The sequence below is a fragment of the Salmo salar genome, chromosome 24 (assembly GCF_965601325.2).
Source record: "Salmo salar chromosome 24, fSalSal1, whole genome shotgun sequence".
NCBI lineage: Eukaryota > Metazoa > Chordata > Actinopteri > Salmoniformes > Salmonidae > Salmo > Salmo salar.
The window spans coordinates 12,811,034-12,825,435 of record NC_138314.1 but is presented as its reverse complement, the minus strand read 5'-3'; the positions used below and the strand labels follow the sequence as shown (position 1 = coordinate 12,825,435).

The 14,402-nt window shown below is 48.9% G+C and overlaps 1 protein-coding gene across 3 annotated transcripts in view; it reads left to right on the top strand.

Moving 5' to 3' along the window:
• Window positions 1-14,402, top strand: part of LOC106585100 (histone acetyltransferase KAT6A) — a 35,132-nt gene that overhangs the window by 15,106 nt on the left and 5,624 nt on the right. For 2 of the 3 annotated variants that reach the window (XM_082968486.1, XM_082968487.1), the window contains exons 3-16: window positions 3,946-4,054; window positions 4,369-4,484; window positions 4,702-4,783; window positions 5,120-5,234; window positions 5,730-6,073; window positions 6,544-6,656; window positions 8,521-8,636; window positions 8,773-8,914; window positions 9,737-9,898; window positions 11,791-11,884; window positions 12,384-12,615; window positions 12,865-13,051; window positions 13,169-13,870; window positions 14,051-14,306. In XM_082968486.1, coding sequence (XP_082824612.1) covers window positions 3,946-4,054; window positions 4,369-4,484; window positions 4,702-4,783; window positions 5,120-5,234; window positions 5,730-6,073; window positions 6,544-6,656; window positions 8,521-8,636; window positions 8,773-8,914; window positions 9,737-9,898; window positions 11,791-11,884; window positions 12,384-12,615; window positions 12,865-13,051; window positions 13,169-13,870; window positions 14,051-14,306 — 2,770 coding nt within the window. The remainder of the gene's footprint in view (window positions 1-3,945; window positions 4,055-4,368; window positions 4,485-4,701; window positions 4,784-5,119; window positions 5,235-5,729; window positions 6,074-6,543; window positions 6,657-8,520; window positions 8,637-8,772; window positions 8,915-9,736; window positions 9,899-11,790; window positions 11,885-12,383; window positions 12,616-12,864; window positions 13,052-13,168; window positions 13,871-14,050; window positions 14,307-14,402) is intronic. The other variant, XM_014170935.3, reaches the window with a different exon arrangement.

Here is a 14,402-nt window from a genome sequence, read left to right as displayed (position 1 = left end):
CAAAAAAAGCCGATACCGATTAATCGGCCGATTTTTAAATAAATAAATCAAACAAAAATAAACACATTTACATGATTAATTAAATAAATAATAATACTTTTTCAATTTTTATTTTTTCTTTCTTTCTTTCTTTTTATTTATTTATTTGTAATAATGACAATTACAACAATACTGAATGAACACTTATTTTAACTTAATATAATACATCAATTAAATCAATTTAGCCTCAAATAAATAATGGAACATGTTCAATTTGGTTTAAATAATGCAAAAAAAAAAGTGTTGGAGAAGAAAGTAAAAGTGCATTATGTGCCATGTAAGAAAGCTAACGTTTAAGTTCCTTGCTCAGAACATGAGAACATATGAAAGCTGGTGGTTCCTTTTAACATGAGTCTTCAATATTCCCAGGTAAGAAGTTTTAGGTTGTAGTTATTATAGGAATTATAGGACTATTTCTCTCTATACGATTTGTATTTCATATACCTTTGACTATTGGATGTTCTTATAGGCACTTTAGTATTGCCAGTGTAACAGTATAGCTTCCGTCCCTCTCCTCGCTCCTACCTGGGCTCGAACCAGAAACACATCGACCACAGCCACCCTCGAAACAGCGTTACCCATGTAGAGCAAGGGAAACAACTACTCCAAGTCTCAGAGCGAGTGACGTTTGAAACGCTATTAGCGCGCACCCGGCTAACTAGCTAGCCATTTCACATCGGTTACACCAGCCTAATCTTGGGAGTTGACAGGCTTGAAGTCATAAATAGCGCAATGCATTGCGAAGGGCTTCTGGCAAAACGCACGAAAGTGATATTTTGAATGAATGCTTACGAGCCTGCTGCTGTCTACCATCGCTCACTCAGACTGTTCTATCAAATCATAGACTTAATTATAACATAACACACAGAAACACGAGCCTTAGGTCATTAATATGGTCGAATCCGGAAACTATCACGTTTATTCTTTCAGTGAAATACGGAACCGTTCCGTATTTTATCTAACGGGTGGCATCCATAAGTCTAAATGTTCCTGTTACATTGCACAACCTTCAATGTTATGTCATAATTACGTAAAATTCTGACAAATTAGTTCACAACGAGCCAGGCGGTCCAAACTGTTGCATATACCCTGACTCTGCGTGCAATGAACGGAAGAGAATTGACACAATTTCACCTGGTTAACATTGCCTGCTAACCTGGATTTCTTTTAGCTAAATATGCAGGTTTGAAAATATATACTTCTGTGTATTGATTTTAAGGCATTGATGTTTATGGTTAGGTACAGTCGTGCAACGATTGTGCGTTTTTTTTCCCCCGCAAATGCGCTTTTGTTAAATCATCCTCCGTTTGGAGAAGTCGGCTGTCTTTGTTAGGAAGAAATAGTCTTCACAGTTCGCAGCGAGCCAGGCGGCCCAAACTGCTGCATATACCCTGACTCTGTTGCAGAGGTGAGACATTTTCCCTAGTTAAAATAAATTCATGTTAGCAGGCAATATTAACTAAAGATGCAGGTTTAAAAATATATACTTGTGTATTGATTTTAAGAAAGACATTGATGTGTATGGTTAGGTACAAGTTGGAGCAACGACAGTCCTTTTTCGCGAATGCGCACCGCATTGATTATATGCAACGCAGGACAGGCTAGATAACTACACATGGTTGATGATATTACTAGTTTAACTAGTGATTATGATTGATTGTTTTTATAAGATAAGTTTAATGCTAACTAGCAACTTACCTTGGCTTCTTACTGCATTCGCTTAACAGGCAGGCTCCTCGTGGAGTGCAATGTAAAGCAGGTGGTTAGAGCGTTGGACTAATTAACCTTAAGGTTGCATCCCCAAGCTGACAAGGTAAAAATCTGTCGTTCTAGGCCGTCATTGAAAATAAGAACGTGTTCTTAACTGACTTGCCTAGTTAAAAAATATTTATATATTTTTTTTCTTATTTTTTTAAATCGTCAAATCGGTGGCCAAAAATACCGATTACCGATTTTTATGAAAACTTGAAATCGGCCCTAATTAATCGGCCATTCCGATTAATCGGTCGACCTCTAGTTGGAACATTGCTTTGGGGACTTCCATTCAGCCACGAGCGTTGGTGAGGTTGGGCAGTTAGGCCTGGCTCGCAGTCGGCGTTCCAATTCACCCCAAAGGTGTTCGGTGGGGTTGAGGTCAGGGTTCTGTGCAGGCCAGTCAAGTTCTTCCACACCGATCTCGACAAACCATTTCTGTATGGACCTCGCTTTGTGCACGGGGGCATTGTCATGCTGAAACAGGAATGGGCCTTCCCCAAACTGTTGCCACAAAGTTGAAAGCACAGAATTGCTTAGACTGTCATACTACTGTATTTTGTAGCATTAAGGGGCATAGCCCGAGCCATGAAAAACAGCGCCCAGACTTATTCTTCCTCCACCAAACTTTACAGTTGGTGCAATGCATTTGGGCATGTAGCGTTCTCCTGGCATCCACCTAACCCAGATATGTCCGTCGGACTGCCAGGTGGTGAAGTGTGATTCATCACTCCAGAGAACTCGTTTCCACTACTCAAGAGTCCAATGGCGGCAATCTTTACACCGCTCCAACTGACAATTGGCATTGCGCATGGTGATCTTAGGCCTGTGTGCGGCTGCTCAGCCGTGGAAACCCGTTTTCATAAAGCTCCCGATGAACAGTTCTTGTGCTGACGTTGCTTCCAGAGGCCGTTTGGAACTTGGTAGCGAGTGTTGCAACCGAGGACAGACGATTTTTACATGCTACGCACTTCAGCACGCGGCGGTCCCGTTCTTTGACCCTGTGTGGCCTACCACTTTGCAGCAGAGCCGTTGTTTCCACTTCACAACAACAGCCCTTACAGTTGACCGGAGCAGCTCTGGCAGGGAAGATATTTGACGAACTGAGGTGGTGTCCTATGACGGTACCATGTTGAAAGTCACTGAGCTCTTCAGTAAGCAACAGTTGTCAGCAACAGGTGTGCCTGAAATTGCCGACTCTACTAATTTGAAGCGGTGTCCACATACATACACATTATATACAAAAGTATGTGTAATTAAAAGTGTCATTATTGCTCAAATATACCATGAGGTAAGGCTTCGCTCTTGCAGATACAATTTTTTCAAGAATGGGTTATTTTAACATTTTCAGGCGCCTCCCTCACGTCCGCATTGGTCTGTACGTGAAAGGCTGTAGCCAAAGGCTGTCACCTACACTTTGACATTTAGGCTCATTCTTTATGTACATTTACATACACTTTGTGACTGTGTAGCTGCCCTGCGAGAGGGACAGTTTGTGTGTGTCTCAAAACGGGTTCATGGGTGGCTCTCCTCTCCTCCATGCTAAAAGATTTATGGTGCCCCAGAAGCGAATGTCAAGATGGCGTGCTACAGAATAAGCATCGGAACAGAACAGGGCCTTTGCCTTGGGAATCCAGTTGAGCAGAACAAAGACCTCTGGGTAGTGTAGTAACTATCACCTCTGGGCTCGTATGTGTCATGCGTCTCAGTTGGCGTGCTGATCTAGGATCAGGTCCCCACGTCCAATCATTCTAATCTAAAAGGCAAAACTGTTCCTAGATGGTCAGTTATACCCTGAGAGTATAGGCAGGTTTTCATCATCATCATCGCCTTTAATGGTCATCTGTTAGGTCACAACGTCATCACCAGGGAAGAGTCTGCTGCCTCTGCCATTCACTTAATCTGACTGACAAATTCTGCATTCATTTGCTGTCTGAGTGAACTGTAACTGCTGTCTCTGTGGCACATTGACAGTGATCTGAATGTGAACACAGTGATTACTGCCCCCCCTCCCCCTCCTGTCTGGTACAATGAAGCAGTTGAATGGAGCTGTTTTGTGACTCTTTCTGTGTCCCTCTCCTGCCCCCCCCCCCCCCCCCCCCGACTCCCGTTTATCTATATATCTCACTCTCTGTCCGTCTCTCTCTCTCTCAGCCTGTGGCAGAGCCCATCCCTATCTGCAGCTTCTGCCTGGGGACCAAGGAGTCGAACCGCGACAAGAAGCCAGAGGAGCTCATCTCCTGTGCAGACTGTGGCAACAGCGGTGAGTAGCACTGTGGCAGCACGGTTTCTATATGCTGGGACATCAATAAAGCGCTGCCTGCTACTCCCCCCCCCCCCCCCCCCCCACCTTGGATTTATGTCTCGGGTTTCATTTGAATACTAGGTCAGATGTCGTTTTTGATTCGTCAAACTAGGCTAAACGTCTGATTTGACAGGCTGTTCCGTTAGATGTCGGAATCTTTCAGTTTGTCGTCGTGGTTGCTCTGGATCTATAGGGCTTTTGGAGTGGTGTTTTGATCTCGTGTGGTTGTCAGGCTTGTGAGTGTTTCGACGTTGTTGATCTGTGTCCCCTAGGCCACCCGTCCTGTCTGAAGTTCTCACCGGAGCTCACGGTGCGAGTCAAAGCTCTGTGGTGGCAGTGCATCGAATGCAAGACCTGCAGCAACTGTCAGGATCAAGGCAAAAACGCGGTGAGTGCTTGTGTGCCTGGTTGTGCTTCGGCTCAGTACGTCGGTACTCGGATCCTTTTGTGTTTTTCAACAGAACTATTTTAAACGCCGGTTACAGATGGTTCGCTCTCTTCTGAACGTCCAAGTGCAGGACTGGTTGAAGGCAAATGGTGGAAATGAAAGTTCAGCGTAAACATGATGTGCAGGGAGTGACCAAATATTTACTGTGTGTGTGTAGGAGAACATGTTGTTCTGTGACTCCTGTGACCGGGGCTTCCACATGGAGTGCTGTGACCCCCCACTGATGCGGATGCCAAAAGGTAAACCCCCTCCTCTCTCCCATCCCTGACCCGTCTAACGTACCCAATAAAACCCACTTAAACATACACCGTCCCTGGAAAGACCTGCGCCTCTCTGCAGTAAATGGATCCACTGTACATCTGAATGACTATGGCCACGAGGTAATTGGTAACGAATGACAAAGCTCAGAAGGACCACAAACCCATTTTCCGGCAGTGTAATGAAACATATATTTTTTTTGTTGCTGTTCTAATGCTGCTAGTACTGTGTGGCCGGTGCATGTCATAGAAGAGTAGTAGTACCGAAGAGGTTTAATGCCAACTAAGCTAATACACAATGCTCTGCTCTCCCACCAGGCATGTGGATCTGTCAGATGTGTCAGCCCAGGAAAAAGGGCAGAAAGCTCTTACATGAAAAGGCGGCACAAATCAAACGGCGCTACAACGCACCACTGGGACGACCCAAGAACAGGTTGGTAACGTGACGGACAGGGCGGCTGCTCGGCAGCACCGTCCGGGAGCTAGCAGCTCGGGCACGGCGCGTCGCTGGACCTGTGAAACACAGGCAGGCCACTTCAGATCGGCGCCGCAACAGTTTTACTGGCCGGAGCAGACCATTTCCCATGACCACAAACTGTTTTTAATGACAGGGCCTAATGGCTCCAAAAAAAAGTCTGCTGTGTTTCATGCTGGAAATGAAGCTTTGTCGGAGCATAAGAATCTAAATATGAAACTCACCGATCAACATTTTAGTGTCGGGAGTGGAGGACCGAGCCTTACTCATTTGTTGACGCTATTTGATCATAGGAAACACGAATGCCGATTTGTACAAACGATCATTAGTTTAGTTGTTACGTTTTTGGCTGTGTTCAGTGGCTCTTGTCGCTTCCAAATGACCAGGCCTTAGTTTGTATAGTGTGTTGCTTTTTCCTGCTGGGTCTCTGACCAATCCTGTCTCCCGTTGCAGACCAGGCCGGCCATTCAAGAAGCTGCGTGGGCCAGGTGGGCGTGGCCGGCGGAAGGGGGACCGTCGCTCGCAGTGCTCCTCCCCGCGCTCGTCGTCCAGCTCGTCCTGCGAGGGTTACCCTGGCGACGATCGGCTGCTGTTCTCCCTGCGAGAGGACTCGTCGGAGCAGGGCGGCCTGCGCTTCAACAGGAAGACCAAGGGCCTGATTGATGCCCTCACCAAGTTCTTCACGCCCTCTCCAGACGGACGCAAGGCCCGGCACGAGGTGGACTACTCCCAGCAGTACCGCATCCGTAAGAAGGCCATACGTAAGGGAGAGGGCGACGACAGGACAGGTGAGGAGGGTAGGCTGGAATAATGCATTGAATACTGAGGGTGAAGGAAAGGCTGTAGGGGCTTTATTTGTGTCAGTCAAACGCTGCGCTTCATACGATGTTCCTCAGTCAGACTCAACACCTGCAGAACTTGTTTACTGTCCAGACGTCTGTCCACACACCTCACGGCCCAACGCCTCTCCCCCTGTTTGACCTAGATAGTTTGTGTCTCCTGATATATGTAGGCTACGTGTGCCATTTTTTTAAATTGACGTAGTTCTGTCCTTGAGCTGTTCTTGTCTATTAATGTTCTGTATTACGTCGTGCTTGGTGTGGACCCCAGGAAGAGTAGCTGCTGCTTTCACAACAGCTAATCGGGATCCTAATACGATCCCAAATACCATTTACAAGTTCCAGCACTTTGTCTGTCAGAACCTTAAAAGATGACTGTTCTGTTCCCTTTCTGAAAGTGTCCCGCCGCCTGTTTCTTTCCTCCACAGACAATCAGGACAGTAGTGACTGGCGCGAGGATGAGGACAAGCTGCCGGGACATGAGAACCTGACCGAGAAAGACGTGGAACTCTTCAGACGCATCCAGGAGCTGGCACTACAGGTAACCACAGACGGAGAAGGAAAGAAAGTGTGTCTGTGTGTCTGTCTCTGTCTGTCTGTGTCTCTCTTTCTCTCTCTGTCTGTCTGTCTCTCTGTCTGTCTGTCTCTCTGTCTGTCTGTCTCTCTGTCTGTCTGTCTCTCTGTCTGTCTCTCTCTGTCTGTCTTTCTCTGTCTGTCTTTCTCTGTCTGTCTTTCTCTGTTTGTCTTTCTCTGTTTGTCTGTCTCTGTCTTTGTCTGTCTCTGTCTTTGTCTTTCTCTGTCTTTGTCTTTCTCTGTCTTTGTCTCTCTGTCTTTGTCTTTCTCTGTCTTTGTCTTTCTCTGTCTTTGTCTTTGTCTGTCTGTCTTTGTCTGTCTGTCTGTCTTTGTCTGTCTGTCTGTCTCTGTCTCTGTCTGTCTGTCTCTCTTTGTCTGTCTCCCTCTCTCTCTTTGTCTGTCTTTGACTGTCTCTCTCTCTCTTTCTCTCTGTCTCTCTCGCTCTGTGTCTCTGTGTCTCTGTCTGTCTCTCTCTCTGTCTGTCTGTATCTGTTTGTCTCTCTTTGTCTGTTTGTGTCTTGTCTGTGTCTCTTTTTGTCTGTTTGTCTCTCTGTCTGTTTGTGTCTTGTCTGTGTCACGTCTGTCTCCCTCTCTCTTTGTCTCTCTGTCTGTCTGTCGCTCTGTGTCTCTGTGTGTGTGTCTCTGTCTCTGTCGCTCTCGCTCTCTCTCTGTCGCTCTCGCTCTGTGTGTCTCTCTCGCTCTGTGTCTGTCTGTCGCTCTGTCTCTCTCTCTCTGTCGCTCTCGCTCTCTCTGTCTCTCTCGCTCTCTGTGTCTCTCTCGCTCTCTGTGTCTCTCGCTCTGCTTGTCTCTCTCTCTCCTCTCTCTCTCTCTCTCTCCTCTCTCTCGCTCTGCTTGTCTCTCTCTCTCCTCTCTCTCTCTCTCTCTCCTCTCTCTCTCTCTCTCTCCTCTCTCTCTCTCTCTTCTCTCTCTCTCTCTCTCTCTCTCTCTCTCTCTCTGTGTCTCGCTCTCTGTGTGTGAGAGCGAGAGATCAGCTGCCCTCCATATGTCTCTATCAGTGTCTATTCCGTTGCGTTTCTTCACTGGCGCAGACGCCGCAGAGCTTCAGAGCATTGCTATACATCACAGGAGAAACTCAATGCCAGCGTTGTTTTATTCTCCTCCTGTCAGACTTTTCTCTAGTCTTGGTCGGTAGGAGAATAGGAAAGGCAGGTGAAAGGTGGAGGTGCACGCTCAGCGATTTTATAATTGATGGCTTCCCTTTTTGTGTTGTGGTTTGTTTACAAATAGTGTAGACTAGACGCATTCTGGTACTGCTCGCTTTTGTCTTAGTGGATCCTCTCTCCCCTGTCATGGCAGTCAGTGAAGGAGACCTGACACTGTAGGCATGGGTGAGGGGCCTCTCTGTGTGTGTGGAAGCGTGTGGTTACCAGCGTGTCGTTACCAGCGTGTCAACAGAACCCAGTGGCAGATGCCTAGAGTTTCCACTCAAGACAGACCAGAGAGCTAATAATAATCCTACGAGCAGCACAGGAGACCAGTTTGTTTCTGTTTTACTGTACCCGTGTGGGTGTGCTTGTTTTTAGCGTGTGCGTATGCGTCTTCCTGTCACTAAGTGTGTGCTTGTGTTTGAGTGCCGGTGCGTCAGGCAAACACAACCACACGCTGTGCTGGGTTAGGCAGGGGGCAGTCAGAAAGCCCAGTAATCCCTGGTGTGTAATCTCTGTCTGCTCCATGCTCTTCTTAATCCCCTGTTGGAAAACCTGGCCTTCGCTTGATGCTGTAGTTCCAAAACTGAACCCTCCTCTCTTTCTCTCACTTGTGTGTGTCTGTCTTTTTTTTCTTCTTTGCTCTATATTTCTTTTCCTTTGCAGAAAGTTGGGGTGACCGGCCCTCCAGATCCCCAAATGCGTTGTCCGTCTGTCATCGAGTTTGGCAAGTTTGAGATCCAGACTTGGTACTCCTCTCCGTACCCACAAGAGTACAGCAGGTAACGAACAACACGACCCACGCTGCTTTTCCCACACACGCTCCACTCTGAGTCAGTCCACTGTTAGTTTGGCGCTCGTGTAACGGGATGTCTCACCCTTTCCCCCTCAATCTTCTCCCTCCTCTGCCTGGCCCAGGCTGCCTAAGCTCTACCTGTGTGAGTTCTGCCTGCGTTACGTCAAGAGTCGCAGCATCCTCTTCCAGCACATGAGGAAGTGCGCCTGGTTCCACCCGCCAGCCGACGAGATCTACAGGAAGGACAACGTCTCTGTGTTTGAGGTGAGACAGAAAGATGGAGACAGAGGTCACCTCCCCCGCCACAAAACCACTCTGCCAAGAGTGGCAGTGTCACACAGGCATTTGTCAAAGACTCTCGTCCCCCCACTGAGGCGTCAACCGTTCCCAAAACCACCCCGTTATAATATTGACCCACAACACAGTGCATCTATGTGAAGCTAACGTACCTAGATTGTTGTCTAGTACTACTTGTTTGTTTTGTTGTACCTGGAGCCGGGACCGCTTGTGCTAAAACTATCACTTCGGAACCAACTACCTTGGTGTCAGCTAGTCCGTCTGAGTTACTGATCAGCCACATCCAATGTGCAGAAGGTTGAGAACCGCTGTACCAGTACATACTGCAGGCCTCTAATTGAGGGCCAGTCAGTCTATGGCCGTCCGTCTGTCTTGTAGGATAGCGTCTGCAGTTTCGCTGCCTCTCCAGCCCGCCTCGTCCCCTCCTGTCCTCACTCAGCAGCAGAGTAGAATAGCTGGGACGTCTGGCTGCCTGCCAGGGAGCCCCTCGCTCGCCCAGCCTGGGACACCAGAGATGCCATGGCTCACATCGTTGGCATCATTGTCTGAGGCTATAAAAGCAATCGACTCCCCTCCCGTATCCCATGAGTGTCTGTCTCATAGTTACTGCCGTTGCGGTTCGGAAAGGGGCTGAATGGTGCAGTCAAGACTGCCCTTTTGAACTTGGGTCATTGTAGTCAAATGTGAATAATTGTCTTTGTCAGATTGGTGGTTGCTTTCTGTGCTCATGATGTGCAAATCAAATATAGGTTTTCATTTCATTCATGTTGTGTGTGTGTGTGGTCTCAGGTGGATGGGAACATGAGCACAATCTACTGTCAGAACCTGTGTCTGTTGGCCAAGTTGTTCCTGGACCACAAGACGCTTTACTACGATGTGGAGCCCTTCCTCTTCTACGTTCTCACACAGAACGACAGCAAGGGCTGCCACCTGGTGGGCTACTTCTCCAAGGTACGTCTAACCATATATATATATATAGCTGGTCCTGGGGGCACAGAGCAAATCTTAGGTCTTGTGAGCGGAAACGTTTTTGTGTAACTTCCCGGCGCGCGTTTACAGGGAACACTTGAGGCTGTACCCTTACAGTTTTAGACAGTAGCCAATAGGATACAGTGGCTATGTGAGCGTAATGTAGGCCTATCAGAGTGGCCTACCAATAAAACCAATGGAGCAAATCCCATAACATTTTCACAGGGAAATACTGTAGCTATTGATTTCATCCATGTAGCCTATAGGTGGTGTTCAATGCAGGCCTACATTGCATGGGACTTTTTAAACAGGTTTTTATATTATGAAGGGCTTGACATAGATTTTTAGTTTTTTTTCTTGGTCTGTAACACCATGGGCCAAATAGGTGACTGTAAATTGCATTTTATTGAATGACGCAAGAAACCATTTTACAAAATGTAATTGTTACCATACGGAGAATTAGACAATGTAAGCTACCCTTTGCCTATTGGCTTATTTGCATATTTAAGCCTGTCTCAAAATACAACACTGTCCCTTTAATTAAGACACAACCTTTTTTGTTGTTGTTGGCCTGACTGACTTTTCATAGACGGCTTGAAATGTGGCCTACACGTTATGTGCTCTTGTAGGAAGCAGCAACTCTCCATTACTGACCTATACTTATCTATAACTGGGCTTTAAAACGCGCTGACTTGAAAAGAATAGCAACAATTGTGCACTCGCGCTGCTCTGATCTGAAAAGCGTATTCACTTGTGGGTGCTTGAAGGACCTCTCGTGGACTAGCCCCCGTCAATAGAATTCTACTCCGTGCCCTCTGGCTCTGCCTAAAACAAAATCCGACTTCATTTTCCTGCATTGAAAAGGGGCTGATATACAATGTTGATTCGATCACAGAAAAAAACATTGATTTATGTAGCGCAAACTAATGGTGGCGAACTCAATCTCTTGCGTCTCTGCGCGGCAGTCCTGGAGGAAGTGCACGTCCGTGTACGCAGCTCAGAGGGATCGATGTACATTAGGAAACACAACAAGGTGAACCCACAAGCTTCTTTAGGTACAGATCTAGGACCAGCTTACCATCCCAAAATCCTAACCTTAACCGTTCCGAGTGGAAAAGCCCAAAATGTCTGTAGATCACTGTCTATGTGCACCTTCGTTTTACTCTGGTGAGTCCCTCAGTGTGCAGAGCAACGACCACGGCTGCTTTGACGCCTTCTGTCTCCCCCGTGTCTGTATGGATGCAGGGGCTCTTATTAACATAGACTGCCTGCCAAAACACAGCAATTATCTTACTACACACACACACACTCTTGCGCTGCTCCCAGGACATCACCGCCACGCTGCACCACCTCATACTGGAGCAGAGAGGGGAGCGGTGAGACACGCACACAGTTAAAATCATGATGCCCTCACAAATTCAACCACAATGTGTCTTTAGGTCGGTGTCTACACCAGCGCTCTCCAGCCCTGTTCCTGGAGAGCTACCCTCCTGTAGGTTTTTTTGCTCCAACCCAATGTAACTTTTTCAGTTTATCAACCAGCTAATTATTAGAATCAGCTGTGCTAGATTAGCGATAACCAATTGGACGGTAGCTCTCCGGGGAACGGGGTTGGAGAGCCCTGGTCTAGACGCACCTTCCTTCTACTCCGGTGAATCCCTCTGTATGCAGAGAAACCACCGCTGCTTTGATGCCGTCTCACCCCTCTGTCTGTCTGTCCGGGTGCAGGTGCTCCTGGAATCGGCCACAACACAGCAATTATCTTACCACACTCACACACAAGACTCCTGCTGTATGTAATAGCACAGGCTTGCTCTGAGTGTTTCCATGCCTACTCTCTCTCTCTCACTCTCTCTCTCTCTCTCCCTCTCCAGGAGAAACACTGTCAACAGAAGTACAACGTGTCCTGCATCATGATTCTTCCCCAGTACCAGCGCAAGGGCTACGGCCGCTTCCTCATCGACTTCAGTAAGGAGCTCCGCTCAGGCTCTCAGCTTGGCTTTTACCTCCGCTCCCCAGACCTCTCTGATGCTGAACCAGTGGTTCTAAGCTGCTGTAGAGTTCTTGGTCAATGCATTCGGAATAGCAGTCAGTCCCATTGAGTTGAACTAGCAACATGTTGGAATCTGACTCAAAGTGCCTGTAATGAATAACGTCCGGTCCAATTCCTTGTTGAGCTGAATAATCGAAACCTGCATTGGCCCCTTCCTACTCTGCTTAGCTGGTTGAAGGTTTAGAAGGTGGTGGTTATTCTGAGAAAAAGCTGGTCCACTATCATGTAGTAACAGGGCAAGTAGTGGTAGAAAAGGTAGCGTGAATTTATTTCACACGGTCGGACTGGATCCTATACACCAATAGTCACAGACTGAATTGTCCGTCAAATGTAAATGCGCCTCGTGCCTGTCGACTGATTTAAAAAAAATGAACCTTGTTCTCTGCCCGCTCCCGTCTCTCCTCTCCCCTCCAGGTTACCTGCTGTCCAAGCGGGAGGGCCAGCCCGGCTCCCCAGAGAAGCCCCTGTCAGACCTGGGACGTCTGTCCTACACGGCCTACTGGCGCAGCGTGGTGCTGGAGTGTCTCCATGAGGTCCGCGACCGCCAGCTCACCATCCGACGCCTCAGCAAGATCACGGGCATCTGCCCCCAGGACATCACCGCCACGCTGCACCACCTCAACATGCTGGAGCAGAGAGGGGAGCGGTGAGACAACGGGCGCGCGCCGTCAGTGGCGTAACCACGATGCCGTCACAAATTCAACGACGCAGAAATGAGCAACGACATGCTGACTTACCAAGGCCATTTAAAAGCTGATGAGACTATTATACAGCATGGAACACGTGTCTGTTTGGGAGTTATTTGCTCAGAGTGGTTCTTCCCTCCTTGTGGGGTTTTACCCATCTGTCTGAACATCACTTTGACCTCCCCTGTCTCTGTCCCCCTGTCCTGTAGGCTAGTCCTGGTGCGTAAGGAGAAGCTGGTGTCCACCCACATGGTTCGTCTCACCGCCAGGCCCCGGCTGCTAGATGTGGACCCTGACTCTCTCCGCTGGACCCCCGTCATCGTCACCAACACTGTGGTGTCGGGGGGAGAGGAGGAGGAGGAGGAAGAGGGGGAGGAGGAGGACACCTGCAAGGAGGTGAGGATAATGATGCTTCAGGTTCTAAAAAATGTTTTGATGAAAGACATTACAACAATGACTTGTATGGATTAGGGTGGTAAATTCTGGAGTTGATTTGATCATATTTTGAAACAGATCAAGCCTAGCCACAAGGTGTCTCCGTTCTCCTGGCTCATCCGAGGAGGAGAGGAAGAAGAGGAGAGAAAGTGCTTCCCGGGGTTCCCCGCCAGCCAAAGCTCTCCGGCCTCCTCCCCAGTACGCTGCCCTTTGCCCATCCCCGACCACCGCCCCCCTCCCCCCGCCAACGGAGAGCGCCGGGGCAGGGGCCGCCCGCCCAAGAACTGGCCCTGGGGCAAGGTGAAGGATGGGCCGCGGGCCGAGAGGCGGCCGGGCCCGGGACGACCCCCAAAGAGCCGGGTGGAAGTGCAGGATGATGATGATGAGGAGGAGGAAGAGGAGGACAGGACTGAGGGCACTAAAGCCAGCCCCACCTTCGGCAGCAGCCCACCCTCCCTCTTCTCCTCAGACAGGCAGCAGGCGGATTCTACAGGCACCATCAGGCCCCTAGAGATGCTTGGCAGGCAATCTGTTGTCCCACCCCCACGCAGCAGAGGGCGACCTCCCAGGAAGAAAAGGGGCCCCAAGCGCAGGCTGAGTGAGGGACCCGGGGAGGCCTTGCCCCAGTTGCCCCTGTCCCCCAGGCTCAGTGACCCGTCACCGGTCAGACGGAGCTGCTTCAGTGAAAGCAGCGAGGAAGAGGATGGCGATGATGACGTAGAGACGGGGGCTCACTCCCCCCCCATCCTCACAAAACCCACCCTGGGGCTCAAATGCAAGGTGAATGGAAAGACTGTGGATCTGCTGAACTGCTTGATATAGGTCACTCCAAATGACGTTGTAACCTCGAAAGAAACATTAGTGATATGTGTTGACCTCGTCCGAAATAAGAAATGTACACTTTCTGCTTGCAACGTTTTACTGTGTTTATATTTCAATAGCCTTTCCATGTCTCCCCAGAAACCGTTGAGGAAGAGGCGCATGCGTCAGCGCAGCCACAGCCACGCCCACAGCAGCGTGGTGACAGAGACCATCTCCGAGACCACCGAGGTGCTAGATGAGCCCTTCGTGGACTCTGACTCTGAGAGGCCAATGCCCCGGCTGGAGGAGGAGACCCCCCTGAGGCGCTACCCCCCGGGCCGCTCCGCCCTCCGACACACGGACCCTACGGCCAAGCGGGGCCGACGAGCCAACCTCACAGAGTCTGAGGACGACGGTGAGTCCAGCAGTTATTTATGTAGCAAGATATATGTGTATGGTAGCTAGGCATTGATATACAGTACTTGCTTGAGTAGATCTGTATGTGTAACAA